Here is a 26306-nt window from a genome sequence, read left to right as displayed (position 1 = left end):
ATAGATGCTCAGACCATTAATTGCTTTTATTTTATGTCTCTGTTCTTTTAAAACAGAAATTTCTTGTTTCTTTTATAGGCTGCCATATATTTTGCTTCTGTGTACTAGGAAAAAACTTCAACATCAAGGATTGATTTTTAGCAACATAAATAATGTATTTTGTGTCTTTTCTATTACAGTTTGTAACAAAACCTTAAACGTAATATTTTTATCTCTGAAATTTATTATTCCTTTTCATGGGTCCTAATTTTAGAAAGTGGCATGTTTAGACAGGATTGATCAGAAACATTCTCCATACTTTTGGCTTTTTAGCTATAATTCTGGACTTTCTGTTGGAAATAGCATGTGTCAAGCTATAATGACGTATCTTCATTTGTCCTTTTAAAAATAAAATTAAGAAGACAAATCCTTTTTGCAGGTACATACATCTTATACCGAAAGTAGAAAGTAAATACTGTATTTTTGTCCTAAGCCCACAGTGCATTATAATTAAAAAAATTCTGATTAATAAATGCTATATTTTATAATTATATATTGCTTAATGGTTACTCTTCTCGTTCTAATAGAAGGAGCGGAATACATAGCTTTCTTAATGCTATGCAGTTTCCCTTTTAGTTAAAGCAAATACCAGTATTCAAACTAAGCAGTAATGTTTGGTAAATTGTCAAAGCAAATATAACTTTTTGAAACAAGACTAAATGCCACTTTCTTTGTTCCACAGTTTATGTTGAAATTACATGTTACACTGTTAATTTGCCAGTTGAGGATGAAGCAGTATGCACTACATATACGTGCTTCAGCTGCAGATTTTGAAGCTGGACACAAAAGCAGCATTATTCTCAATTTACAGATGTGAAACTTTGACTAAAGCAATGAATGACCTTGTCCTGCAAAGGGCTCAGACATCTACTGTGGGACTTTGGGCAGAGTTTGGGCATTTGATTTTACAATTGCAACCCTCTGCTTATCTGCTGGGTTACTCTGAAGAGGTTTAAAATACATAAATCCTGTTCCAGCAACTTTTGATGTCTTTTACACCTGAACAATTGGTTAAAACATTCACGGAGTCTGGCACACAGAAACAGGGCGTCTGGTAGATCTGATGGTGGCAAAGCATATTTGTATGGCAGCATGAGGTTTCTCTATCTCACGTTTTCATCCAGCTGCCTTCAGATGAGTCCAAAGCCCCACTCCTGTCTAATCCCAGTCTCCAGTTGTGTTTATTTGAGTATCCCTTCACCTTGTGACCTCATTCAGAGAACTGGAATTTGGTGAGAGTTGCTGAAGGGCAAATGAAGTTGAGGTTTTATTGACCCTGCTTGAGCAGGTGTTGGACTGGCTGGTCTCAAGAGCTCCTTTCCAACCCAAAGGGTTCTGTGATTCTGGGCAATTTTGCTCCCAAAGGCAGCAGCAATGCTACTGTGATAATCATGTTAAAAGTTCACTAAAATCAAAGTGCAGAGGAGAACACGTGTGCACATTTTAAAGTCTCTTCCATACCCACTCTTCTTTACTATAAATATTATAAAATTCCCTTCAAATGCCTCTATGTTACTTCTGCTGCGGTTGGTCATTGGAAAAGAGGCGCTAACTCAGCAGTGTGAAGGACAGAGAGATGCCATCCGCAGTCTGCACTAACAGATGGAGGCCTTTAAAAGCTGGGTTGCTCTGGGCATTTAAGCATCCCTGAGCTGAAACAACTGATTCTTTCCCCTTTGGAGAGAGCAAGAAATGTGCTGGACTAGAACAGAACAGGCTTTGGTCTTCCATGGCTACAAAGAACTGCAAAATTTGACCACTACTGCTAATAACTGACTTTAAAGATACATTTTAAAAGATGTCTGCAGCTATAAATACAAGTGGTTTAGAGGCCTCTATATATGAAAATAACCCTTTACAAATAAAAATCTTTGCCATCAGTCTCCAGTATGGCTTGATAGAAGATTGAGAGATAAAGAAGGCATGGCATTTAAATATCCTTCACTTTGATGCTCTCTGTGCAGGTTTTGATGATCAAACTTGAGGCTTTTCAGTTCCTGATCTTCTGAGAGAGATTCTAGACAAAGAGAATACTTGAAAGGATAGTTTTATTTTTTTAATGTATGTCATTGTCTGAAGTTCCATTTTCACTATAGAGTATGAATGAGGTCAAATCCTGACATACTATTGAAATCATGGTACATGGATGCCTGATTCAAAGATTGCCCCTGGGAGGTAAGAGGCAGATCAGATTGTTTTGCCATTCTGTTGCTACATTGGGACATACATACATGACACATATGTGTCATATATATATTTTCAAGTTTTTTGTTATTTTTTTTCTATCTCTCTGTCAGTATTTTCTGATTAGGAAACCTTGCTCACCATTCCACATGTCCTTGTCCATAGGGCTATATAAAAACTGGACTGTATTCAGTAGTGGAAGTTATTGTTACAGAATACTTCTGAGATCACATGGGAAAGAAGCTGAGCACACCAAATGGCAGAATGTGCTATTTTTTTTTTAATAAAACCATACTAATATACTTATCAGTTGTTTTCAAAATACTTTCCTCATATAATAAGCACTGATGTCTTATCCACACAGGTAGTAAAACTGAAGTACAGAGAGTTTAAGCTGACACAGCAAACCAGGATTTCAGTGTTTTCTGTGTTGAGCTGGACTGCTTCCATGGTAGTAAACATTTTACAAGGAGAAAGAATGCTTGCTGGAGAACTTGCCAGTTTCCTTACATCTGATTTTATCACATTATCAAATATGGATATGTAAGATCATAAAGAATATGCTATTAATATTACAAGAGTTAGTGGAAAATTATTTAGCAAGCCTTCCCTGTCGATCTGTGGAATTGTATTTTTGTCCCATGTTCTTAGTTTCAAATGGGATAAAAAACTCTGTTCTCATATATTGTGTAATGCTGAATGAACTTGTTTCAACCAGACTCTTGAACTGTAGGTATCTTCTGTTTAAGAAACTGTCTATCTGTTTGTGCCAGCTTCTAGAAAATAAGGATGGAATAAGAAGATTATGGCAAGATGAGACAAAATGTAATCACCACCTTGAAATTTCCCCCTTTCCACCCCGACCCAGACTGTCGCATAACCAGATTCTGCTATAGGGGATTATTAAACATGTAAATTGCTATTTCGTATTTGTTCCTGACATGATATAGTTTTTCCCTGCATAAGGAGTTACCTTCGTCTGGCAGCATGTGACCTGTGTGCTGGTCTCCACTGGTGATACATCTGACTAGCTGGAATGGGAAGACTTTGGCTTAGTAAAGCTTTTGCATACTGAAAACTTGGCTTCCAACTCACACAGGAAATTTGATTTGTAAAACTGTGTGGATTGTTAGAGAAATCTGTAATGTTTCTTCCCTGTTTGGAAGGACTGGTAATGTGTTTCCAGATCTTAAAATAGCATGAGCTTATAGAAACTGTCACACCTATAGGTTATTGAGGACAAGAAGCTCACCCCCTTTCCTTTCCACCATCTCCAAGGGATCATTCTTGTGCTATTTATAACTATAAACTGATTTAGAGTTATTTTGTAAAAGGGAATTTAAAGTTATGCTTTGCATATACATTTATCAATATTGGTATGGGCCGTTATGAAGGTACTAGTGTAGCGTGTGATAGAAACTGAAAGGAGGATTAAAAGGAAAGCAATTTGCAGTGACATTAACCAAGCTGAGTGTAAAATCTCTATCTCATTCAGGAAATATGTTCAGTAAGAGCAGCAGAGGTCTCCCCTTTTGCTAGTGCTGATTGATTATGATCGCTTCATTCAGCCCTTACAGTGAGAATGTTGTAAAATGCTCTGTGGATATGTGTGTGCATATTATACTGCATTTTTCTGATATACATTTACACATGCCACGTACTGCCCAGAAGAAAAAATGAATGTTTATCTATATTGTTATCTAGTTGCGTGCTGACAATATAAAGAAACCATTTTATACAGCATATGTTTTATACATACTTCTAAAACTGTGAAATAGTTGTCTAGAGCAGCACTAAGACGTAAGCATTGAATAGTAGGTTTTATAGCAAGTATTTACCCTTTCAAAAGTTCCCTAAAACTTTGACTCTAGTTTTCTAAAGTTTTCCTTCTTAGGTTTTGTTCATATGCAGCAGCCCAAAGGCTTATAGATACCACCACAAACATTATTTTTCTGTTCCTATGGACTGTGTTTTATAGTGGCCAGAACTGAGGCTTGATTATTGGTAGAAGCCACTTTGGTTTCTTTCCATGTGTTAAGCCCAACTCGTGTTCATGGTTCCTTTCAAGACAAGTTTTTGCTTTGGTACCAAGGGGTATGGAGATGTGACCAGAGGAGGCACCTCAGGCTGTAATTTACCATCAGCTCACAGAAGAGTCATGTGAATTTCTCTCAAGGATGGAGAGTGTTGAAATTTCATGATCCACAGGGTAAAAAGACCTCAGAGAATAATGTTCTTAATTGTTTTTAGCACGAGGAAATTGAACTTCAAAATGAAGCCTTTTAAGTGATTCTAAATCACAGGGGTGCTTTAAAAAATAATGTCACTGTAACTTGAATTTTAATTGCCTGTCCCTTCCTCTTATTGTCATGGTACTTTTATCCTCTCTCTTTTCCTGGAAGAGAGTGTTGTTATTGCTGTTTATTTTAAGAAATCTCTGGAATTTGTGCTGTAGTGGAGTAAAATTTCAGGGATGGATATGTTTTAATATTCTGTATTATTAATATTTTTTATATCTTTGTCATTTAAAAAAAAAATGACATTTTAGTGACTGCTCTCCTTTGAACATATAGGACAGATGATGCCAGGTGCAGCCAGAATAGTGCTGCAGCCTCACAACATATCATTTTTTTAACATTATTCAAATTAGTCTCAACACTCATAATTCTGTTGTTTCCTTTATTGCTGTTATAAAGCAAATGGTTCTTTTATACAAATGTTATCTCCTGGCTATTAATTCAGCAGTTATTTTGGATTATGGCACTCCTGTTAGGAATGTAAAACCTCATAAATATTTAAAAGTTTCAGACTGACGTGGGAAGAAATTGTTTTGACTTGCTTTGTTAATATCCTGTTGTTCAGTTTGTAATAGATTTGGAATATATTGTTATTTCTCCACTATTTGACAAAAGGAAAAACAATTGTACTTGAGGAACTGCTTCAAGTGTTCTCCCTTGAATTGTAGCAGGCTGGTAAAAGTGTTTGTTTCCAGTAAAAATAGCAAGGAAAATACGTTTTCCTTTCAGAGGACAAAAAAATGTGAAAATTTTAATCAGAGCCCACTTCAATGTTAATGAAAATGCAGCAGTAGGTTTGGAAAGATAGTTTCGATAAAACAATTTCAAATAGGTCTACTTACAATCAAGTGCTTCTGTTTCAGCATCTTTGTTAGTTAAAGTTCTTTCTAAGAAACAAATGAGTAAGATGGACAAATGTGTTTCTTCCCTCATAGACATTTTATAGAAAGTGCGTTCACTATGCAATGAGTGTATTCACAGAATAAATATGAGTATGCATCTTGAGTATCCCCCAAAGCTCTGAAGAATAAGTAAATGATTAAAAAGTTACAGTTTTTGTAAGACCACTGAAGGTCTGGACAGCACCATTTCTGGGTCTGTGTTTCTGTTTCACAAATTCTTTCTTTACTTCCAAAGTAAATACATAGATTTTCAGCCAGATCTTAAAGGCTCTTAAGGTTTTATTTCTGTTGGGATCATCTAGGAGTATTTGAAATGTTTCAACAATTACTCAAAACAAGACGGCAAATTGATTCAACGTGGGTAAGTGTGCTACCAGAAAAAGTAAGTACGCAGCTGACAGAGATGACATCTCTGCCTGCGTGCTCAAGAGGTTCTTCAGCAGTGTCCTGGGATGACACTTGATGTGTTTCTTGGGTTTTGTATGTCAGCAAGGCTCACTGCTGTGACATGGTGGCTTTCTGTGCTATTGGCTTACTTTACTGGGTGCTGCCCTGAAAAGGCTTTCGCCTCCCCAGCAAGTTAGTTGCTACTGCGATGTTAATACTATTTTATGGCAAGTTGACACTATCTTTTCTTATGTTGTATAGCTAAGCCAGCTTAATCTCTGCATAAAGTAATTATTGAGGTGGCTAGAAGAAGCTTTTTATGTGTTAGTAACTTGTAGTTAGGGTGCAGTATTTCAAGGAAGGAAACCATGAGGTGGTCACATAGAAGCTGTAACTGTGAAAGTGAACTTACAGCTGCATGAGCAAATCAGTGTTTTATGCGAGTAGCTGGATGTGCCACACCAGCTGAGTCCAGGTGATTTTAATTAATTCAGCACAGTCCAGCTCGTGGCGCTTGGGCTGGATCTAGCCCCTTTGTGAGGTTTCTACCTGACCCATCACCTTCTCACTGCAGGAGACAGGGAGCGGATGCTCCTTCAGCAAACACAGCCTCCTCCACCTGTGCTCACTTGGGAGACAGTGGCAAGCCCAAAGGGGTGGATGTGGGAGGGCGGAGGAGCCCAGGGGGTTGTCAGAACCCCCACCCAACTCCCCCGGGCGCTGCCACCCAGCCAACCACAACACAGCGGATGTGTTAGCCAGTCCTGTACACTCATTCGTGTGGTTTTGTGTGCATGAAAAGCTCATTCCTCTCTCACTAATAGAATTCTGCTGTTACATGGACAAAGCAAAATATAAGGCTTTTGTTGCTGTTTATTGACTTACTGCATAATTAGCATGCTGAAAATTATTTTTTTTTACTTTGAAAAGTACTTCTGCCAGACATTTCTTGTATTACTCTTTTTTTGGTTCGACAAATGTGTAGTAAACAATCTAAAGCAGAGGGCACTTTTATGCTTATAAATGTAAAGACATTTGGATGAAGAAATTCTGCAGAGCAGTATATTTACTCTGCATTTCTGAATGGTAGCAATTAAAATTCACAGTTGCTGGCTGTCCAGATGTTTCTTGCATTACAGCATTGTAATTTGCATTGGAATATACTGTGTTACTGCAGTAGCTGTAAAGTGGTCAGCTTGCACAGTCTAAATGCTGTATACAGGCTCCAGTTGGGATGGTGAGCAGATTTCCTGCTCATACCAGGTTCTTCTTCCACTGTTCCCCCACTCTGTTAGCTTGACACATTTGTATTTCTCAGATAAAGACTTTTGTTGCTCAGCATTCAAATCAAGCAGGGGATGCACTGGCAAGTCAGAACAGATGTATGGATGGTTTCTTCTAAGAGTGACATAGAAAAAAAGACCCAAGTTCTGAATCAGAAGTTTCCCTTTCCCTTTGGCATTTTCAGGCAGCAAATATCCCTCTGGTGTCAGAGCTTGGCATTGATGATATCCATTTTGATGACTTCTCGCTTGATGTGGATGCCATGATTACTGCAGCCCTGAGGATGTTCATGGAACTTGGAATGGTTCAGAAATTTAAAATTGACTACGAGGTAACCATCTGTGCTGCGGAGATATCTGCTGCTTTTGGCTTGGCACTGCTCTGTCCATTTGGACACATTTAGTAGCCCAAATATAATTTGTACTTTTCATTTCAGACGCTGTGTAGGTGGCTTTTGACAGTGAGGAAGAATTACCGAATGGTTCTGTATCACAACTGGAGGCATGCTTTCAACGTCTGCCAGCTAATGTTTGCCATGTTAACTGTAAGTATCCAGCTACAGACACAATCCCATAAGAGCTTTTACTGCCACAATGCCTTACCTGTCTCAACATTTTCCAACATTTGATTTATTTTGTAGTTATTATGATACTCATTCATTTCCAGTAGAAATTCACGTGGAATTAGGTTATTCAATTTAAGGCAGCACATATTTGGCAAAACCTTATAGTATTTTAGTGACAATGATATCACAGACACATTAAAGTGACTGAAAACAGATGGCAGTCTTGAAGTGAGCTTGTTATTATAGATCTTGATCTTACAAAAATGATTTTCTTTTGGAACTCTTTGATTTGACATTTATTTCAGACTCTTAAATTAGGAAGTACAAAACCAAGGAAGATTAGAATCCCAGAATTACTTATTATGTTGATATTTATTACCTTCTTATCCAGCTTCATCTAAATAGTTGTATAAAGTATTGCCTGCCTTAAAACATTTTAAAATAATTTTCCAACATAGTGATCTAAGTGAAGCTTGTGTCTCCATTGGACACTGCAACACTTCTGGGTTTTATTAACACTTATCTCCATCAGTACCAGAAACTCCTCTCAGCATACAAGTAAATTCCGCTGAAAGTACCACTGCTCTTACCTGTTCTCTCTCCCTAACCCGCAGCAGCCTCACTGCCTGAAATAATGCATGTTTGGCCAATGAATTCTTGTAAATGTATCAATAGAAAGCTCAGTAGTCCTGGATGTTTAATATTCTGGTTAATATGGCAAAAGAGAAGCAACAGGTCTGTGTGCACACAACACTTTCCACAGTACTTTACATTTTGTTTTTGCCTTATCTCCAGATAAAAATAAGAATTCAAGCTTTTCCATTTCTTCTTCATGTTCAGTTTTAATGGCCAGACTCATCTATTGTGAACCTTAAAGTGGTCATATCAATAGCATTTGCGCAAGTATTTATCTGGGATATTGTGTGTTTGTTCCCTAGTTTTTAATCACTGAATGCGTGTGCTCCCATTGCTGGTTGGTCCCCGCAGCATGGTTTGTGTTTGGACCCTGTCTGTAGGGATGGAGACTGCACAGCCTGTGCTCTTCACAGCACAGCTCAGTGCCATGTTACATGGACTTGAGACACCCATGGCCTGTGCTCACGGGGCACAGCTGCTGTGTGCGTGGGTTCCCAGCTGTCCTCCTCCCTTTGGCCTTGTCCCTGTGTCAGAACTTTGTGTGTCGAGTGAGAAAAAACAAGAGCGTGACATCCCCGAGCAGACAGATGTTGGTCTAGTGCTGGGTCTGTCCCAGCTGTGTGGGTTTGTTTCTGTGAGCATTTACAGAGGCACAGCAAAGTTGTGCCGTATGCTGTGAGACAAAGGAAATGGAGATGCTGGGCAAGAGAGAAAGGTCACCCCTTCTTCTGGGCATCAGGCTGTTCAGCTGAGCAGAATTAACATTGTTTCAGTAGGCACTTTCTGATCTCTGATGACATCTCATGGTAACGTGTGGGTATCGGTTGCCTTTACAGTTTTATAAATTTAACATGCCTTTTTTCTCAGTTATAGAAAAATGAAAAGCTTTTTAGTCAGAATAGCGAAGGCAAAGTCAGGCAGCACTGTTCAGCTGGGAATCACATTAATTTCTGCTGAACACTGCCAGGGTGTGAAGATGCCTAAGACGTCCCCTGTGAGGAGCTCTAGGTGGAGCTCCGAGCCTGGGATTTTGGCAGGCTGCTCTTGCAGCGGGAAAGCTCCCTCTCACCAGGCATCTCCATCCCAGCTAGTGGTGACTACATGGATGAGAAGGCAGATCCCTGTTGCTTCAACAGCCACCAGCAAGCCTGTGAGGCCTCAGCCATAAACTGCTTTGACCGTGGTTCTCAAAGGATAATTTCAGGATCCTTTCAGCACAGGGACACAAGTGTCTGTGGAAGGTGATTTGGGATTTGCAAGCCCAGCTTGTTTTGTTGCCCACAATGCTGGTAATAAACCAAATGAGCAATTCCAGGTGCAGGGCTGGACACGTGTGCCCACAGCATTGGACTCACCGCATATCCCACCTGCTTCACTGTGGCTCTGGCTGGGAACAGAACAAGTTCAGGTGTATGATCTGCTTGGATCCTATGATCTGCTCTCCTTTCCAGAGATAGGAAGACTGATGTTGTGAAAAAAGACAGAAAAGAGTCAAGAGATTAGTAACAGTACAGGGGTTGCTCTGCATTTGTCTTGGGGGAAACATCTGAGTTAGAATGTGCCTTTTTTCACTTGCAATAAAGGGAAAATTCTTTGACTATCAGAGAGGGGCCCTGGTGGTCAAGAATGCATTGCTTTGTGCAGTTAATTCACCCTATTCCTGATCCATCTTGACAGTCAGCAACATTGACTGCACCACGAATATAAATCAATATGTGTCTTTTAGGGCATTTTCAGGTAGGATTTACCAAAGCATAGTCCTGTCTAACCTGCAGTGCAGTAGCCTCTAATGGCCCAAGCATGCTCCCACTGAATGCAGAAGGAAAATTCAGCTGGGTTGAACAAGCCAAACAATAGAAATTCAACAAAGCTTAAACCAGTTGTTTCACTCCTGTGTCAGCCTTCTGCATAGCCTACTGTATGTTCCTGTATATCTAAGTACGTATTTTCTGTCTGGTTAGACACTGAAAATTACAAGCCCAGTCCTGCGAGCCGGGCTTCTATGTTGCAGACTCGCCCGAATACCCTGAAGATAAGCGCTGAAGCGAGACTGCTCCTGCTAGTCAAGGGCGTCACATGAAATTAAACCACAGGATCAAGCCCTAGCTTCATTAGCAGTGCCTTTGCCTAACACAGTTCACATTGATACTTAGTTCAAAAAGTAAAAATGAACAAGTAAGAAGTACAAAATTAAAATCTCATCTGGTGTGCTAATAACAAAACATATAAATGTGGGGCAAGGTATAATGAATGCAATTCATTTCCTCACATGGAAGAATGACCTCCATAACTCACTGGAGACTCTGCCACTCATGACTTATGGGTCATTCCTTTTCTGGTGAAAATAAATTTTGCTGCACTGTCGTCTATAGCCATGTATTTTTTTCTCTCTGTGTAAATTCAAAAAACGGGGCAATGTAATCCTCTGTTTCCTTACATTATGTTCAAAACAGATATCCCCTGATTGTTTTAAATTACATGCTTTTTATTAAGTGAAATATGCTATATTTCTTTCACATATTCTATTACAAGACTTTTGATTAAATAAAATGTTGCATTTATTTTTGAGATATTGCTGCTGTTAATAAATGCTTTAATCGGCTTTCCTGCATTTGCAGTATAGGTTGAACCTTTGAGTTTAATCAAAGCTTGTGTTATGCTAAAGAATATTTATTACAGCATCAATTTTATAATATAAGACTATAAATATAAAAGTTGTTTTAAGTTAGCCATGAATGTTTTCCCTAGATTGAAACTTGGCGCATGGCATGTTGTCAGTTACAAACCTATTTTTAATCCCTTTTTTAAAAATAGACCTTGATTATTATTTGTCATATATGAGCAATGTTTAAAAACTAAAAAGAGAAGACACTATTTTTTAGAGAATTTGCTCTGCCTGTGTAGCAGTTACTGAAACTAAAAAAAGCAATGTCAGTAGAAATCAGAAGGATCGCATCATATTCAAATTACTCTGTACACCAGTGGATTCTACACAAAAGGAATCTTTTTTCCTCACATTTGATCATCTTTTCTGATATGTAAACTTTGAGCAAAATTATAAAGCTTTTGTAGCAGGTCCTGCACTTCCTCAGTTCCCACTGAAATGCATTCCCGAGCCCCTGGGGGAGTCTGGCTCCCCGTACTGCCTAAGTATTAACTGTGGCCACGTTTCAGACTATGAAAACTGAGGCTATTTGGATTTGAATGTCCATTTATTTAAGTAGAATTTGTGGTCCTCAGGGTGAACAGCAGAGTTCTCACATGGTTTTGCAGCAACCGACTGGTATTTCTGAGTGAGCTATAAGTTCCTACCAGGTAAGACCATCACTCCCACTGGTACTCACTGTCTTTGGATCACTTAACCTTCTCCTTGCCAGTGGGTGAAATGATGCCCCATTGAAAATCAGTGGAATTGAGGATTTCTTACACACTGCTAGTGTTCAGCCTTGGTTTGGTCCTCCCGTGTAAATGTGTTTTATGTTCCTTTTATATAATTTCCTTTCATACTAATGAGATTGCGTGGCTAATTGAGGAGTGTCATTGGAGCCTGGCACTGTGGAAAGACAAATGTTATGATTTTTGAGCTCAGCCAGTCATTCTTGCAGGCAATAGGCCTTATGGTTCTGAAGAGCTGAAGAACCAGGTTGTTTCTGCCCTGAGTAAGAAGCACAGAACCAGAGAGGTGGTGCCCCACGCTGGCTCCAGCACCTCCTCCAAACAGGATCTGTTCAGGATGCCTGAGGTTTGCAGGAACCGCAGTGTTTCTTTTCTGATATGAGGCAGCACAGGCACAAAAACTCCCACGGCAAGGATCCATGAGGAGAAGTATAGTGGCAAAAAAATGTTTCTAGGATCTGCAATCTTATTCACACAAGTGTATCTGGTCTGGGCTACTCATGGGGAATTTCAGTACATTAGTTTTCAAAATTGTCTCCTAAATTCAAGTGGGTATCTGCAGCAGAAATGTGCCATTGGAGACATTTCCTCTTTAATCACGCCGCTTCATTCAATGTGTCCCAGATAACACATCTCTTAATAGTTTGTCATAGTTCCATAGAGTATATTTTAGCTGGATTCTTTTGTAAGTCCTTTAATATCTCAGCTATCTCAGACAGTAGGGGCTGGCTAAGATGGTCACTTCAGGATGGAGGAAATCTGCCTAAGTACTTCTCTGAAAAATAAATCAAAATGGAATCAGTTTTGTTTTGTATTCTTCTGATATGAAATTCCAGTTCCTGTATTAGCGTGTAGTTATTGGTGTTTGTTTTCAGCTCTTTTTGCTTTTCATGCCTTCTGGGTAGTGGGGAAATGGCATGCTGGAAATGCAACAGAGATAACAACAGATCGCTCCAAGGATGTTATCTATTCTGCTAACCATCTAACATACAGCAGGGAATCTAAGATGACAAGCATTTATCTTCTCCTTACTGAAACATTCATGGTATCAAAACAAAGTTGACTGTTGCTCAATAGACTAACATTACTTATCCCTTTTGCTACTGATAGTTACAGCTGCTATTTTTTTTCTGTCCTCAGACTGCAGGATTTCAGGAGATTCTAACTGAAATTGAAATTTTAGCTTTGATTGTGGGATGCTTATGTCACGACCTTGACCACAGGGGAACCAACAATGCCTTCCAAGCCAAGTAAGTTTTCTAATTCTTATTACTTTAATTTGTTTTTCTTCCACAGAAGAGCAAAAGGTGACTGGGATAAAGAATGAAGCATTAATTTCAGGCCTCCTAGGCCAAGGCCAAGTGTTCCTATTCTTGAATGTAGCAGGGGACTATCCATCTTTATCGTTCTCTGTTCTTCTGGGTAATTGCTGGCTTGTCCTTTGTATCAGGCTGTTGAACTGACACCGCATATTGAAACGTGGTGCCAAAACCTGATGCTCTTTTCGGGCTCAGGTATTATTGTTTCTGGTATTCAACCTAGGAAACACTGAAACAGTCTATCTGGGTTGTTCTTGCTGGCTGAAATAAATGCATGACATTAAGCAAAACCTTGTTCAACTATTAAGAAGAAAAGAGGTAAAACTGAAATAATGCTTTCACAAAAACTTTCACACCAGTACAGCAAGCATACTTAAAGTAATTCCAGGCTTACAAAGTATGAAACGGTTGCCACAATGCTGGAGCTCTAATGGATATTGTCCGCAGTGGGTGGCTGGAGTAGTTGCCTGACCCCATACCCGTCAGTTGTGGAGCACACAGGGTCCCTTCTCTGTTGCAATGCTTCCCCCTGGCATGCCCCCCATGCCAGGGCACACAGAGACTGTTGGGTGACGTGCTGCAGTGGGCAGGGCTGGGCTTGGTCACCCCTGATGTGGTCAGTGCCCACCAGAACATGAAGCTCAAAGGCAGATTCTTCCATCACCTGTGTGAAATCTTGATCTCCAGGTTGTTTTCAATTCTAAAAATGAATTTTATTGTATTAAAATGCTTAGGACCTGATTCAGCAGCCTTGACTTGCACATATTTTTACCGTCCAGGTTGCTGCTCTCAGACACAGTGAAGCAGAGGCAGGTTTGTGGAAGGTTTGAGGGTACTTCTGTGATGGTAAGGGCACTCCCCTGACCAAGGTCAAATTCTTTCCAAAATCTGTGTTTCCAGAGAACAGGAAATGTCCCCTGACAACATCCTGGCCAAGCTGTGAAATACAGCTGTCAGACAGAGAGAGTCCTCCAAATCCTGTGTTGTTTTTTCAACTTCACAGGTCCTCTGCAATCAGAATAAGAGACTTTGAGGCTCTGTTGTCCTGCAGATCCCAGCACGCATTGTCAGCTTTGTCTGTTCTGCATTACTGCTAATCCTTCAGCGTGACGGGGAGGTAGTCAAATGGTTGTCCAAAGAAAGACAGACTGATGTTGTGTTAGCCTGTTTTTCCCTACATTTTGCAGAAGTACTCTGCTGCTGCAGTGTGTGTGTGCCCGGGCTGCTGCATTTCTGGGAGTGAGTTGCCTCAGTGAACATCACTCACGCTGATGTTTCTGATATTCACTGAGCTGCCATTTCCTGAGCTATTGGTGTTGCTATACAGTCTGAATGAAACAATGACACTGTCTGGATCTTCAATCACCATAGCAAGGAAAATCAATTGCAGTGCTCAACAGACAGAGCTCATGGTGCAAAGGTTACCAAGCACCACTAGATGCCTTTTTGCAGCTGAATCTTGAAGTGAATCAAAAAAGACGAGACAAATGGGAAGGAAGCTCAGCTGATTGATGTTTATGTTCCTAATTTACAAAAACTAGACCTAAGATTTACATTCTGACCGTTTTAGGCTCTGATTAAGTTAACCACTTCCTCACTGTAACATTACACAACAATTGCTCTTATGCAGAGGGACGGCTGAGTTAAAGGTAGAGGTTCCAGCATTACACTGCTATCACTTATACTTGGTGTTTGACAACAGAGTACAAAGAGGAGGCTGCCATTTTATGACTCCATAAAGAAATTGCTGAAGACATTTAACAAAAGACAAACATTACCACACATGTATAACACATCCCTGAAAAAAAAAGCTGTGGGTTTCATAACAACAGCTATGATTTATTCCTCTAACTTGACATAAATTGAAGCATCATATTTTCCTGTTTTATCTTCAGTATTCAATACTGCTGTTCTGTGTGATGAAAGTTCAATAGGTATATGATGGAGGCAATATCACAGTTGCCGGAAATGTCTCTGTTATTTATCTCAGCACAATGTTCTCTAGGGATGATGTTTCCTGGATGTCCTTCTCTCTAATATAGCTGCTTCTGATAATTAAATATCAGTATAGTGCAGTTTTACAGTATATGCTCCTAGGAGACTCTTTCTGTTTGTCTCTAGCATAATCTCTCATTCTCACTTCTTTGGAAAGAAAACCCATCTTGTTGCTTCAGGCTGGATCCCAGAAGTAAAGTAATGGTGAAGAGTGACTGTTCTGACAATTCAGTCTCATCCTCTGCACCCCTCAACATTTCACAATTTCATAATTATATTTTGTAGACTTTTGTTCTTTAAACTTAGAAAGCCCACCTGCTCTGCTCATTTTGAAGCTAATATTGTTTTACACAATAGACATTATGAGAAAATACATTCTAAGGAGATGTTTAACTTTACTTCCATATCCACTGCTCTCACTTGTGGTTTTTTGTTTACACTAGTATTTCTTTAAGGGCATGATTTTACAGACAAAGCCTCACTGCCTTTGCAGTTGTTTTTTTGTAGTTGTGTTTCGGTTTCTTTTAAAGAGTTTGTAATCATCCATCATAAGCCACTGTGTTTACATCTACTAAGAATTAAAAATAAAAGGTAGTAGCAGAACAGCCAGTCCTAGCTCAAGGACGTTACTGTTCGTCCTTTCGGCACAGTGGTGCGCCTGTGCTGTTGCATCACTGACACACTTTGAAAGTTGCATTACAAAATTTAATGTAGTTCTAGGAAAATCTTTAGTCAGCTGATGATATTTAGCAAGATCTGGAGCATAAATGCCTTGTATCTGGCTTTAAATTAGTATTTTGATCTTGTCAACTTCAGTATGGTTGCTGAAGTGGAGAAGGGAGACTGTGGCTACATGCTTTCGTTCCTAAATTGTCTCTGAAACCTGCTTCGTAAGCAGATGATCAGTATTTGTTGACTCCGTGTGTTCTGTTTCAGGAGCGGATCAGCCTTAGCTCAGCTCTACGGCACCTCTGCTACCTTGGAGCACCACCATTTCAATCATGCTGTCATGATTCTCCAAAGTGAGGTACAAAAGCATGACTATTAATCTCACTGTAAGCTGTTGGGCAGTTTCAGCTGGGAAAGGGAATACCACACACGGTACCTTTTTGATGCCCTCTCCTTGAGGAATTATTTATTGGTTACCACAAAGGTCACAACTAGCACAAAATTAAACAGCTACAAATGCTGATCATAGAGCCCAGAGATTATATTTGTCTCAATCAGCCAGGGGCAAGGAGGAACAAATCCTAATCACATTGTCAGCTTTTCTCAGTATTCTTACGTGTATCCTGCTCCATGGCTTCTAGGTATATGAAACAGGCTCTTCCCTTTCCCCACAGGTGTTGCATTCAGAGTATCACAGTCATCCTTTACTGGACCAATTTAACTGCTTTGACAGGCTTTCTGTAAGCAGTGTTTTTATGACGGTTTTGCATAATTTTACTAAATTATTTTTCTTTTTAAACAGTAGTAATATGCTGCTCGAAGTATACTAGTTGCTTTGCAGATACCTATAAAGATATAGTTATTGCCTAAAATATCTTCTGCGTAACAGTGTGCAGCATGCACCACCCGAGATGTAGTAAGCGAGAAAAGTAGAAGGGTGAACACTCAATCCTTACAAAGCAACGGATGTATTTTCTTAATTTACACGTATAGGTTGTTACAAAGTGCATTCAGTATATATAAAAGCAAAAATGTTCGTGCAGCACGATTGCAGATCATATGCTGATCTGCAGTAATTTCTGAAGAGCGTCTGGTAATTTCCTGTGATCATAATAAAATGGGCACAGGGTGATGGCTTTACCTCTTTGTACAGTGCCACAGAGATTCATCATGGAACTGTGGCTTCAGTGTTCAGGTTCTTGACATTACGTTAAAAAAGTAGATATAGGAAAGGAGAGCACCAGCATGAAATTTAAACAGCTCCATCTGTTTGGCCTAGCCTAGCTTATCTAAAAGGTGATACTAGGAATTTAATGGCTCCTTGTACTACCAGGGAAAGACATATGAAAAAGCAGCATTTGAAAGTTAAACAGACTGATTCAGAACAGGGAATGTTTGGGTTTTTTTCTAAATCAATGAAACTGTTCAGCCCTTGGAACAAGCTTCCCAGGGCAAGAGTGATTTCTCTAGTTCCTGAAAACTTCATCATGACTGAATGTCTCTCTGAAGACAGGCTCAAGACATGGAAAAAACTCTGTGGAAGTTTATAGCCTATGTCAGTCTAGATGCTTTTCTTTATCTTTTCCAGCTTAAAAATAACTAAATTTATGAAAAAAAAAGTACTTGTTTCCTTGGAATCTATTCCAGCTTGTTTTAGAGATGTAAAATGTTACTTGAAATGCAAGTCCTCCCCTTTGATCATTTAGGCAAATTCTTCAGGTGCTCATTTCTAGACCAGAAAGAAAATTAATCCTACGGGATTTTTATCCACTCGATATTGTTTGTTAATGGAACAAACACCACTTAGTTTGGAAGAAATGCAGATTTGGATTCTTCAACCTGCTTAAAGATAAACCACCTTTCACCAGCTGAGCAGCGCTGGTGAATCTCAAATAGGATGAAATTAGATTATATCCTATCCACTAATGTTCATATTCTCATGTCATTGCTGTCTAGAAGGAAAAATAGTATATTGTATTATTTCTTTAGATTTTTATGCTTGTTGGACAAAGGAGCTATTTATCCTTTACTCTTGACGTGATAAACTCATTATAAGTGATCTTGTGCTTTATAGTGACACAGGTTTATACACCATGAAACACGTCAGAAAGGCAACAGATATTATAGAATAACAGACAACTTGGTAAATTAACCCTCTTATAAGGACTGTTATTTCCTGGTACATTTTGCTTTATTTTCCTTTGAGTGCTTTGGTTTAAAAATTGTTTTTTGTAAATAAGCTTTAGATTCTCAAATCCTTCTCAATATTGAGCTGAAAAGAAACAATAATTTCATTTTCACAGAGAAGACCATCTTTTATGTATGGCATATTATTTTTTTTTTTAGTCCAAGAATTAGTTGATCTATTAAAAAAATGCCATCCCTACCTCCAGACCTTATCTTCTTTATGGCCTCAGACCATTGTGGTTGTAACAATCCAGTTGGTGGAAAATTCTTGGGTTTAAGGGCATTTTAATCTTCCTAAGCAGCAGATGGCAGTGCATACTGAATGTGTGCATTACAGTGCTAAATACCACCAAAATAAGACTGTTTAGCAAGAACCTATTTCTACAGGTGATTAGGAAAAAAGTGTTGTACTTTCATTTATGTTAATTTAGTTATATGTGTCTGATGTCACAAAAAACACTTACATTTAGGATTTTCTATTAATTTTGTTTCTTTCAGCTTATTTTCTCTAGGATTTCATAGAGAAGTTATAAGATCTCTGTCCCTCCTAGTTGTCAGAAATTCAGTGACAAAAAGACCTTCCCGCTCTCAAATAGCAATATGAAATAATTTGTTTCCTTTCATTCTGGCTGTGGAGCACCTTTCAAATTCTTAATCCATGATCCTATTGGGCTTATAAAGGGCATTTAAACTGCATAAAGTTGTGGTTCTTTAGCCCGCATAGGGAATGCTGCTATAGACTGTAAGACAACGCAGTAATGGGCAGAGTGAGCAAATGGGCTCTTTTGAATGAAACTCTGATTTAGTGTCTCTGACTGCTCTAACAGCAGTTTGTGTGCCTGCAAGCAGCAGCACAGATAAATCTATTAGGAGCACAACTCAAAAGCTGCAATGCACAGTTCCCCAAACATTTAATAAGAGGAAAGATTGAGATGTATCCATAGTTTTTCCCCATAAACTGAGTCTGTGCAGGGTCAGAGCAAGGAGTAAATCTTTACTCAAGAGGCCATAATTTCAGCAGAGTTTAGAAAAACAACCCAGGTGCTTGATTACAGTCATCAACTCTTCCACCCCCATGTAATCTCAGCAGTATTAACATTATTATTTTGTCGTAGTTTTGCCATGAATCAGAAAATGCCTCTGTTACAGGGAAACAGTAGACTTAAAGAGTTAGAAAGCCTTTTAAAAAACTATATTGATTGCTAGCCCTTTACCTCTTTTATCTCTTTCATTATAGGGTCACAACATCTTTGCTAACTTGTCCTCTAAGGACTACAGTGACCTTATGCAGCTTCTAAAGCAATCGATATTGGCAACAGACCTCACTCTGTATTTTGAGTAAGTATTGGCATTTCTTGTATTTGACAAATGAAAATTCAAAGAACTTACTCTAATGACCTATTAAATACCAATAAGGATATATAATATGAGAAATCAGTGTTTAGCTACGCTTGAAGAGATTTAGTTTAATACTTAGTATATCTCAGGTTAATAGAAATATCTCAAGTGTCCAAGTAAGTTTTGCTTTAATGTGTAACATGTCTGTACCAACAAAAAGCAAGTGAAATCCTAGGCTTATAGTTCAAAGTGATCCCAGGAATCAGTTACAGCTCAGTCCCATAATTCTTCTGTCCCCTCTGTGATAATTTCCTCAGGCATGTAGAAAATCCATGACATTTTAGAATTATTTTCCATCATTTCAGAGCTTCTAAATGTGTATACTGAAAAATACTATATTTCGTTACAGACCCAGGTGCAGAGGTAATGAAAGCATACACCTTGGTTCTTTGAAGGCAAATTCTGCCAGTTTGCATACGATGAGGATAAGTCTTAAAAAGCTTAACTCGAGAGAAGCATAATAGGATCTCTCACATCCAGTTTTCGTCCTTTCCCTTGTTTGCAAATCAAATCTCTAAGCAACCTTCAAGTCGGTGCTATTTTATGTTTTTCAAATACTATTCATTATTATCAAGCTTTTCCCAGCGAGATGTGTGGGAGCATGTGTGTAGTCGGAGGAGTCGTGGTGTCACCATCACATTGCGCTTTTGACGTCGCCGTCTCCGGCACGTGCCTGGGTCTGACTGACAGGGAGAAGTGCTGTTGGATGTGCAGTTTCAGCGTACTGCCTTCCCAGCCTTATATATTTCATCCTTAGGAATTTTTGTTTGATGTCGATTAGCATCCTGTCCCGTATGGTGCTCAGGTAGCATTTAGTAATGTTTTTCTTAGGGTGATATACCTGGATTCCACCCCTCCTTTGTACTGATGGTTGATAGCAAACCAAGTTTCTAGAAAACTTCAGGCAAAGTCTTTACCCTGAAACTGTCCAACCATCTATATCAACATTGTATCTTTAGCTGTTAATTGTAAAAATACTAACTGGGGTTTTGCAATATTGCTTTGTCTTTTTTCCCCCTCAGTATTTGGTCACTGTGCCAAGGGCTGTTTCTAAACAGTCCTGACAGTAGCCAACGCTGATATTGTTTGTTTCCTGTAAGTGTATTCTCAGCATTGTTTTATTAAGAAAAGGTTTTAATGAATAGTGTTATTATAAATAACTTCTAAAGATTAGTCCTTGAAGAAATTAGTGCTTCCCAACATGAAAACCCTGAGCAGGACAAATAAACCCTTTCAAGCCACACTCTTTGAGTAGCTGTCTGTTCGGATCCCTTGATATCTGGGGGGCTGGTGTGGCAGGGGAAGCTGCTGACAGGTCTAAGTGAGATACAGGGACCACAGGGACGTGTCAGTACGAGTTCTCCTGTGTCACCACAAATAGCAAGTGCTGCAGAAATGTTTTGTGCTGCCAAGGCAGAGGTGAGTGGCAGGGGCGGGCGGGCAGCTGCCCTGGCCGGGAGGGAGCCCAGGCCCAGCTCTTCCCTGCCTGCCTTAGCTTGAAAAACTACACAGTCCAGTTGTCTTTCTAGTTTTAATGCAGAGAAATAACGTCCAAAAAGGGACATCAGCTGAATTTCAGGATTATTCTTCCCTGCTTGCATAATTGATTTTTATGTGCTACATGAATCAGAAAACAAGGCCTCTCTACTCAGAAGCCTTGCAAATAAGTTATCTTTTCCTCTTGTGTTATTAGGATTCATTAATCAGGTAGTTGTTATGCTACTTTACTTCCAAAAGTGCCTGAAAATCACTCCCTGGAAACGTTGATGATTTACACTTCCTAAAGTCACCCTCTGTGAACAGATGTTTCTGCACAAGTACCTAACTTGTGTTTTTCAGTTTGCTGTGTTTTCGATATTTTTGTAGAGAAGGAAATTCTCATATCAGTATTCTTAGAATACCTAAACCTAATGATCGCAAAGTCCAACTAGCAAAACATCAACAAAACTCCAGGCAGAGTAAGGCTTTACGACCTACTCAAGATACTACTTTTCTACGAACAAACAAAAAGATGCCTTTCAGTAAAAGATCAGACAAAAAAATATACTTGATTTCAGTGGATAATTCCAGATAATGATGTTTGTAGATAATACAACAAACAAAAGTGTAGAACCAAAATAAAGTTTATGGAAATTCACTCAAATGATGTCTTGAGCCACTGGGCTGTAGAGCAAGTGGATTTGCTATATATAGCGAGACAACTTTCCCTTCCAGGCAAAATACAACCAGTGTCAATGTTACTCAAAGACATTGTAAAATTGTTGTCATGCTGTTTATTTCTGAAATCCTGGCGTATTGTGTTTGCTTAATAATAGCAAATATCTTTGTTTTAGATACCATGCATAAGCAACCGGTAGGAAACACTAAATAGTTTCCTTCCATGTGCTGCTTTCCTCAGGGGGACACCTTCCTACACTAGAAATTCTCTGTGAAGTTCGACTACTACTTCCGGATCCATTAAAATGGATTTCAAAGAAAATTCTTATTTTAAAGTTTTCAGATTAACATAAGGCCTTGAGACTCAGATTTTCTGTTACTGTTTATGGATCTCTATATTTTACATTTGAATGTTTGAGGCTTCTTGGATGTAATCTTCCTGCACCTTCAGCTTTAAACATTCTTGCCTGTTTTTTGTCCAGTAACATACTGTAGCCATTTAAGAACTGCTCAGGATATCCAATATGTCAAAAGGAAATCATTACCAAATTTTACACTGAAATATAGGATGCAAAAATCCACTGCTTACTCTCTTAATAGAATATGTAGTTGTTGATGAGCTGCTCAGGATTAGGCTGGTTTAAGGTTTATGTGCCAACTGCTATTGGCATTAAAATTTTCATCATTGCAATATTTGTTTCCACTGGGGCCATGATGCTATGACTGTGTGAAAGAACTGAATTTTCTTTTCTGCATGCGTGACTTTGCATTGTCCCAGCAAATTAGGAAACCTGAAACTCTTTTATTTCATGAAACATAAGGGATTAGATATCATCACATTGTCCTTGTATCTCCCTGCTCTAGTTGCTGTCCTGAAATCCATTCTAGAAAAGGCCCTATAGTAGGAGTGACTAGTCTATAATGCATGTCTGTCAGGGACCAGAATAATGCAACATGCCCCATGTAAAATTCTGTCCATTGATCAAGGGCAGTGTTCCTGGAAGTGTGCATCTCCTCGTGTGTAGAACCTGTACTGCCTGCCGTCAGGTAGTATTGTGCTTTCAACAATAACTGTTCAAAATTTCTGTCTAGCTGAGGTAAATGTAGAAAAGGCTTTCCAAACTCTCTCCTGTAGGGGAATCTTAAGTACATTTCCACCTGACAAAGAGACAGCACATCCTCCCATGAGAGGGGGCACTGGACTGTCACTCAGAACACAAGTATTTGCTTTCCAGGTTAATATGTTGTGTCACCCTGGGCAATTTTTTACATATTTTTATATCTCAACTTCTGCTATATCTGGGGCAGGATCTGTCTCATATTATAGTGTACGCTGCGTGCCATAAGAGCTGCTCAGAGTCTCAGTGCCATAAAAAATCACAGACTACGATCACTCAGAATTTTGGTACTTAGAGGCAACAGAAAAGCATTAACATGTTCTGGCTCATGTTTTGTCCATCTCTGAGGACACAGGTAAAATATTGCAGAAGATCAAGCACAGGGACCTAGTTTCTAGTCAATAAGAACTACTAACTTGAGACATCTGCAGCTCCTGTGTCTCATTGTTCTGTGTGCTGGAAATAACAGGAATTGCACATCTCTGAAAAACCCTTCAGGATCCAGAAGTAAAAAATTATTTTGCAAGGACAAGTAGACAGAAGTGTGTATCTGTTTCAGGGGTGTTTCTATTGTCTGTCTGTCCTCTGCTGCCGCTGAACATTTCATGCTTCCATGGAAGACTGAACATTTTGGTACCATTTATTTCCTTATCTGCAGAGACCATAAATACAATGTTGCTTTTACTAGACAGCTCTGACATTGATAACAGACATTTATAGAACATGTTCGGAAATTAGTATGCTTCGCTTAAATGGACTGTCAGTATAACGACTTTAACAATAATACATGAGGCGCAATGGTTTCGTATCATCCAGAGAACTGTGCTTCCACTGCAGTGCTGCCCTCCAAGTGTCTTGTTTCCTTCTCTGATAATCTGTTTTGTTCCAGGAGAAGGACCGAGTTTTTTGAACTTGTCGGTAAAGGTGGTTATGATTGGAATATAAAAAACCACCGAGAAATATTTCGGTGAGCACTACTGTTTCTTGCTTTCTGGTTATTTAAAAGTGTACCCATATCTGTTTAAGGAATTTCAGCTATCATGGAGTGAAGACTTAGAGTAATAAGAAAAAGTAGCTTGTTTAAAACATATGATCCATGATGTAAAATATATGCTACGATTTCTAAACATTACCAAACAGCAGGGTTGTAATCAGTGTGACCTCACCTTCTCCATTCCTGTTCTGCCTTCACACTCTGCCATGTTTTCTTCCCTTCCTCCCAGCCCCGCCAGTTACCGCTCAGCTCTTCTGCTCTTTCTCCAGAAAGCATCAATATTTTGCCTTAGGGCACAAAGGTCTTTCTTGTCTGTTCCCTGTTCCCTCCTCCTCTCAGCTGCTTTCTTTCAGTGGCCATGCTTCTCTCTGCTCTCCTAGTCTGTACCTGGGAATTTGCAGATCCACAGTACTCTTTCAGCTCTCACGAATGCTCTGAGCTTGCATCCTGTTGAAAACCTCAGACATTGTGGGTGGTTTGAGTACACCATGCTTTTGAGACAGCAAAATGTGTGCCTTTGCATATGCATGCCTGATTATGTCTCATTTTATCTGAAATTTCATTAAATTCTTTTTCCTTTTGGTCTCTTGACCAAAATATCAGTCATTTTCTATTTTCCATATCATTTCACCCATTCCTAATTTTAGATCCAGGCAATATATTTGATGCTTCATTTTCAGTGTCCTTGTTCTTCAATTAAACTTTCTTAGACTTTTATCTGCATCATGTACTGTACATAAACGCTTTCTACAGCTGAATGGTTTCTTTCTCCTAATGCATATAAAACATGGTTGTAGCTAGGTATTAAACTACAGCGGAACAGTATAGCTCATAGTAAATCTTATATTTTTATTGTAGATGAGCAGTAGAAACTGCTTAAACAGTGTCTGGGATGCCTCCTGTGATTATAGGTTCTCCTGCTACAGCAGTCACTTGCAAATAGGCATATAAATTAATCCAGTTTGCAGGTGTTCTTATGTAATAATATCCTTACCTATATCATGTGAAGCACATGTTTTCTATTATATTATAGGTATTCATGTAAGTAGCATTAGAAGTATAGCAAAATTAGCAGTTATTCCATTGCAATATCATTTCTTTTCTAGAGTACAATGCACAATACCAAAATTCATAGTCTGCAACACATCAGGCTTCCTAGGCTCAATTGTGATGTAAAAGCCATGCTGATGGCTGAGATTTCAAACATGTCATTCTTTTGGAGAGGAAAAGAAGGTGCCAAGGCTGACATTTTATATATGTATTATTTATTTATGCATCCAGAGCAGAGTTATGTAGAAATCCAACAAAGCTTTATTCAGCTGGTATTGTTCATTTCTGGTTTTCAGATCAATGCTAATGACAGCCTGTGACCTTGGAGCTGTGACCAAACCGTGGGAGATTTCAAGACAGGCAAGTCATGATTAATAGCAGGGCTGGGAGGAGGCGGGACTGGCAGGACAATATTCCCAGGGCCCCAGCTTACAAGGGACCAAAACTGGAATCAATTTACAGTGGTATTAATGCTATAAAAAAAATAGCAGGGGGTTTCTCCAAAAACTGGTTTATTGCATAACCTTTCCATGTACACATGCTGGTGAGCAGCGTGTAGGTACCTGAAGAGATCTGGCTTTACAACCTCTCCTCTTATTAACCTTTTAAATCCATATAAAAAAAAAGTGTTAGCATGAGCTGTGCTTACTTGTTTTGTCCCAAAGTTTTCCTTGGCAGCGGCAGAATCTTCCCTAAATCAAAAATACCGGCAGATGATCTGCAAACTTTGATTAACATAAAATCTTCAGAATATACAATAAGGAAAATGTGTTCGTTTTCTCAACACTGATAGAAAAAACTCCAGATGTAGTGTAGAGCCTCTTTTAGCATTCTGTACTTAGAAACAAATAAATTTCAAGCTTCTGCACCTGAGTAGGGTCTTTAGAAATATACATAAAACGTGGGTCCAGCATTAACAAACAATTAGAATGTGAGAAAGCAACCTGCCCCAAAAGTCTTGTCCTTTGCCACGTGATTTTCCCTCTTCTAGGCATCTTTCCTTACTCAGCATCCATCTTTAATATCTCCTGTATCCATGCTTATAAATCCTCTGTCCTTTACTGAGGCCCAGAACAAGCTGGTAGAAGGCAGGCTGGGCAGGAGTTTGGAGGAATATACAGCATCAAGAAGTGAATAGAAAATAGCCCAGTGCAGCTGAGTGTGGCTGAGCACCTGGAGAGAGAGTTGGATTGGCTTAACAGCAAAGTGGTGGGACAAAAAAGAGAAGCTGGACCAGAGATTTAGTGAGGCAGGAGCAGCCAGATGTCTTGGAGAAGGACAAGGAAGCAACAGAAGCTGAAAGGGACCTAAAAACGTTATACGCACATTAACTTAGTAAAAACACATTTATGTGGTGAGGCCAGAATACAGCCACCTCGCATGGAAATCAGGGAGGTTGCTCATATCCTGCAGAGGGAAAATGAGTCACAAGATTTTTCAGTGCCACCAGCCACAGCTGTGGTGTGTGAAATCCCTCCTCATTTTTCCTCTTTAACCCAGTTAGCTTCTCCATTTTCTTTAACAGCCAAAATGTCAGGTAGGGTTTGTTTCCCATGTTGTCAATCTTCATGCTGTGATGCTGAATTAGTGCTGAAGTCTCTGGCAAACTGGTTTTTTTATCCTTATCACTCTTGAGGTCTGCAGGTGAAAACTCCCCTGCAGCCTCGTGTACAGGTTTACTTTATATTGAAAAATCCAGTCTGGGATTGATTGAAACGTTACTCGGGTG

The 26306-nt window shown here is 39.2% G+C and overlaps 1 protein-coding gene across 3 annotated transcripts in view; it reads left to right on the top strand.

Moving 5' to 3' along the window:
* The window catches only part of PDE11A (phosphodiesterase 11A), a 133797-nt gene that overhangs the window by 89692 nt on the left and 17799 nt on the right, over positions 1-26306 (top strand). For 2 of the 3 annotated variants that reach the window (XM_065069784.1, XM_065069786.1), the window contains exons 11-17: positions 7278-7424; positions 7530-7637; positions 12831-12940; positions 15941-16031; positions 19098-19198; positions 23423-23500; positions 24874-24937. In XM_065069784.1, the coding sequence (XP_064925856.1) occupies positions 7278-7424; positions 7530-7637; positions 12831-12940; positions 15941-16031; positions 19098-19198; positions 23423-23500; positions 24874-24937 (699 nt within the window). The remainder of the gene's footprint in view (positions 1-7277; positions 7425-7529; positions 7638-12830; positions 12941-15940; positions 16032-19097; positions 19199-23422; positions 23501-24873; positions 24938-26306) is intronic. The other variant, XM_065069785.1, reaches the window with a different exon arrangement.

The sequence above is a fragment of the Columba livia genome, chromosome 7 (genome assembly GCF_036013475.1).
Source record: "Columba livia isolate bColLiv1 breed racing homer chromosome 7, bColLiv1.pat.W.v2, whole genome shotgun sequence".
Classification (NCBI taxonomy): Eukaryota; Metazoa; Chordata; class Aves; order Columbiformes; family Columbidae; genus Columba; species Columba livia.
The sequence above is the reverse complement of the archived record's forward strand: the minus strand, read 5'-3'. Positions and strand labels throughout refer to the sequence as shown.